Genomic DNA, 3,058 nt, shown 5'->3' with positions numbered 1-3,058 from the left:
GGTCACGCTACACGTAACTTTTTGAGGAGCCCCAAACTGTTTTCCATACCTGGAAAGAAGTGAAAGAGAGGCCTCCATCCGAGGGGCGGAGCCCCCGGGATGGGCTGATTTTCACCAACGCCTTCCCGTCACTTCTTTTTTTTTTTTTTTTTTTTTTTTTGAGACAGAGTTTCACTCTTGTTACCCAGGCTGGAGTGCGATGGCACGATCTCGGCTCACCGCAACCTCCGCCTCCTGGGTTCAGGCAATTCTCCTGCCTCAGCCTCCTGAGTAGCTGGGATTATAGGCATGCGCCACCATGCCCAGCTAATTTTTTTGTATTTTTAGTAGAGACGGGGTTTCACCATGTTGACCAGGATGGTCTCGATCTCTTGACCGTGTGATCCACCCGCCTTGGCCTCCCAAAGTGCTGGGATTACAGGCTTGAGCCACCGCGCCCGGCCCCATCGCTTCTTTGCAGGACGGGCTGCGGCTGCCGGTGCCATCTGTGGCCCTACTTCTCGGGAACCCACAAGCCCACAACAGAAGAGGCCCAGCGGCACGAGGAGGGCTTGACCCAGGTGGGCACCAGCCTAAATAAGCCCCTTCCTCCCTGCCCTTCCCCACCCACCATAAGTCAAGGGCAGGATTCTGAGACCCCCTCTCCTCACAGTGCCCCCAGAAGCCTGACCTCATCCTTATCGGAACATCAGCACCACCCAGCTCCAAAACCCTTACAAAATGGGGAAGGCACCAAGAACTGCAAGAAAGTGACAAAAATGCCACTAAGCGTCACACAGCGTGCCCAGCTCAGAGCTTCCTGTTGGCTGCAGCCAGTTCCCCACCCCCGACTCCCACCCCCCAGCTGTTCCCCTCCCTCACCCTACTCTCTCCTTTGCTTCCTCTAAACCCTTCTCCTTAAAACCTTTAAACATTTTAAAATTCTTTTTTAAATGTTTGTATAAAGCTTCAGGTTTATAGACTCCGTGAAACAATGTAATTCTTGGGACCATCTGTCTACCCACGATCAGTTTTGTTTTACTTACTTTTTTTTTTTTTTTTTTTTTTTTTGAGACGGAGTTTCGCTCTTGTTACCCAGGCTGGAGTGCAATGGCGCGATCTCGGCTCACCGCAACCTCCGCCTCCTGGGTTCAGGCAATTCTCCTGCCTCAGCCTCCCGAGTAGCTGGGATTACAGGCACGCGCCACCATGCCCGGCTACTTTTTTGTATTTTTAGTAGAGACGGGGTTTCACCATGTTGACCAGGATGGTCTCGATCTCTTGACCTCGTGATCCACCCGCCTCGGCCTCCCAAAGTGCTGGGATTACAGGCTTGAGCCACCGCGCCCGGCTTTTTTTTTTTTTTTTTTTTTTTTTTTTTTTTTTTTTTGAGACGGAGTTTCGCTCTTGTTACCCAGGCTGGAGTGCAATGGCACGATCTCGGCTCACCGCAACCTCCGCCTCCTGGGTTCAGGCAATTCTCCTGCCTCAGCCTCCTGACTAGCTGGGATTACAGGCAAGCGCCACCATGCCCAGCTACTTTTTTGTGTTTTTAGTAGAGACGGGGTTTCACCATGTTGACCAGGATGGTCTCGATCTCTCGACCTCGTGATCCACCCGCCTCGGCCTCCCAAAGTGCTGGGATTACAGGCTTGAGCCACCGCGCCCGGCATTACTTACTTATTTTTTTTTTTTTTTCTTTTTTTTTTTTTTTTACGAATTGGCATATTTGTTTATTTCTGTTTGTGAAAATGTCCTTAATTTGTTGATGTAGCAAACGAATTTCAACTTTGATTGCTATGCAAAAAACAGAAGATAATCTGCTTTGCACTGAACTTTATACAGTTCAACTGCATACAGGCAACATGCTATATAAGAAAAAATTACTAACTGAACTACAGGTATTAAATACTGAAAAGAGTTAACAGTTTATTATAATTTATTTTATTTAACAATCTAGGAAGTTCGCAGCCATCAGCAGTTCTAGTGCAATTTCAGGTGCAATTGGGAATTCAGGAATCTCAGTGGAGCTGTTAGTGTAGCGAACCTTGTACGTAAAATACATGCATACTTTTGATAGCACATGTGAAGGTATCTCTCTAAAATTGACCTCATTGGTTTCGTTCTCAGCAAATTGACCTGGGCCACTCAACATGGCTTTTATTGTGCCTGATGTTAATGCATGTTCTCTTTTTACAATAAATTCATGGCCATCAGATGATATCAATTTGACATACATGGCATCAGGGCCTTCACAGCCACCATAGGTTTTCTCCTCTCCATCCATTTTGTTCTTATGAAAAATTCTACTTTGCTTCCCCAGGAACTTTAGCAGTTTCTCGTCAGCCCGGCAGCCACCGCAGCTGGGTCCCAGCGTACCGCCACAGCCCCTATTCCAGGGCCGCCCCCCCCACCCCCAGCTGCCAGCTCCCGTGGGTTCCAGGGCAGGAGGAAGAATTACTTCCGCTGGGTCAGCTACTTACTTATTTTCTGAGGCAGAGTCTCACTGTCACCCAGGCTGGAGTGCAGTGGTGAGATCATAGCTCACTGTAACCTCGAACTCCCAGGCTCAAGAGGTCCTCCCACCTCAGCCCCTTGAGTAGCTGGGATTACAGGCATACGCCACCACCCCTGGCTAATTTTTGCTTTTTTTTTTTTTTTTGTAGAGGTGGGGTTCACCATGTTGCCCAGGCTGGTCTCGAACTGGGCTCTAGGGATTCTCCCGACTCGGCCTCCCAAAGTGCTGGGATTACAGCCATAAGCTACTCTGCCTGGCCCATTTTATCTTCTTTGATACAAACTCTTTTCCAAATTGTTTGTTTTTGCTTTAGTTTCTGAAAAAATCACGTCTGAATATAACCTCAAAACACCACATACCTGCGTCATATGACATTATGTTAAACAGCCATCATTTTGATTGGGCTCAGTGACTCATGCCCGACTCTACTAAAAATACACAAAAATTAGCTGGGCGTGGTGGCGCGCACCTGTAATCCCAGCTACTTGGGAGGCAGGAGAATCGCTTGAACCCGAGGGACTGAGGTTGAACTGAGCTGAGATCGCACCACTGCACTCCAGC

General features: G+C 48.4%; 1 protein-coding gene across 1 annotated transcript; it reads right to left on the bottom strand.

The window, feature by feature from the left end:
• Positions 1-1,659: 1,659 nt before the first annotated feature.
• Positions 1,660-2,427, bottom strand: LOC120362784 (elongin-C). Its single transcript, XM_039466691.2, has one exon. The coding sequence runs from the start codon at positions 2,264-2,266 to the stop codon at positions 1,928-1,930; it is 339 nt and encodes a 112-aa protein (XP_039322625.1). The 5' UTR covers positions 2,267-2,427; the 3' UTR covers positions 1,660-1,927.
• Positions 2,428-3,058: the final 631 nt, after the last annotated feature.

The sequence above is a fragment of the Saimiri boliviensis genome, chromosome 14 (assembly GCF_048565385.1).
Source record: "Saimiri boliviensis isolate mSaiBol1 chromosome 14, mSaiBol1.pri, whole genome shotgun sequence".
Lineage (NCBI taxonomy): Eukaryota > Metazoa > Chordata > Mammalia > Primates > Cebidae > Saimiri > Saimiri boliviensis.
The sequence above is the reverse complement of the archived record's forward strand: the minus strand, read 5'-3'. Positions and strand labels throughout refer to the sequence as shown.

Excerpts from the sequence above, each read along its gene's own strand:
- LOC120362784 (XM_039466691.2), bottom strand. The coding sequence starts at position 2,266 with ATGGATGGAGAGGAGAAAACCTATGGTGGCTGTGAAGGCCCTGATGCC.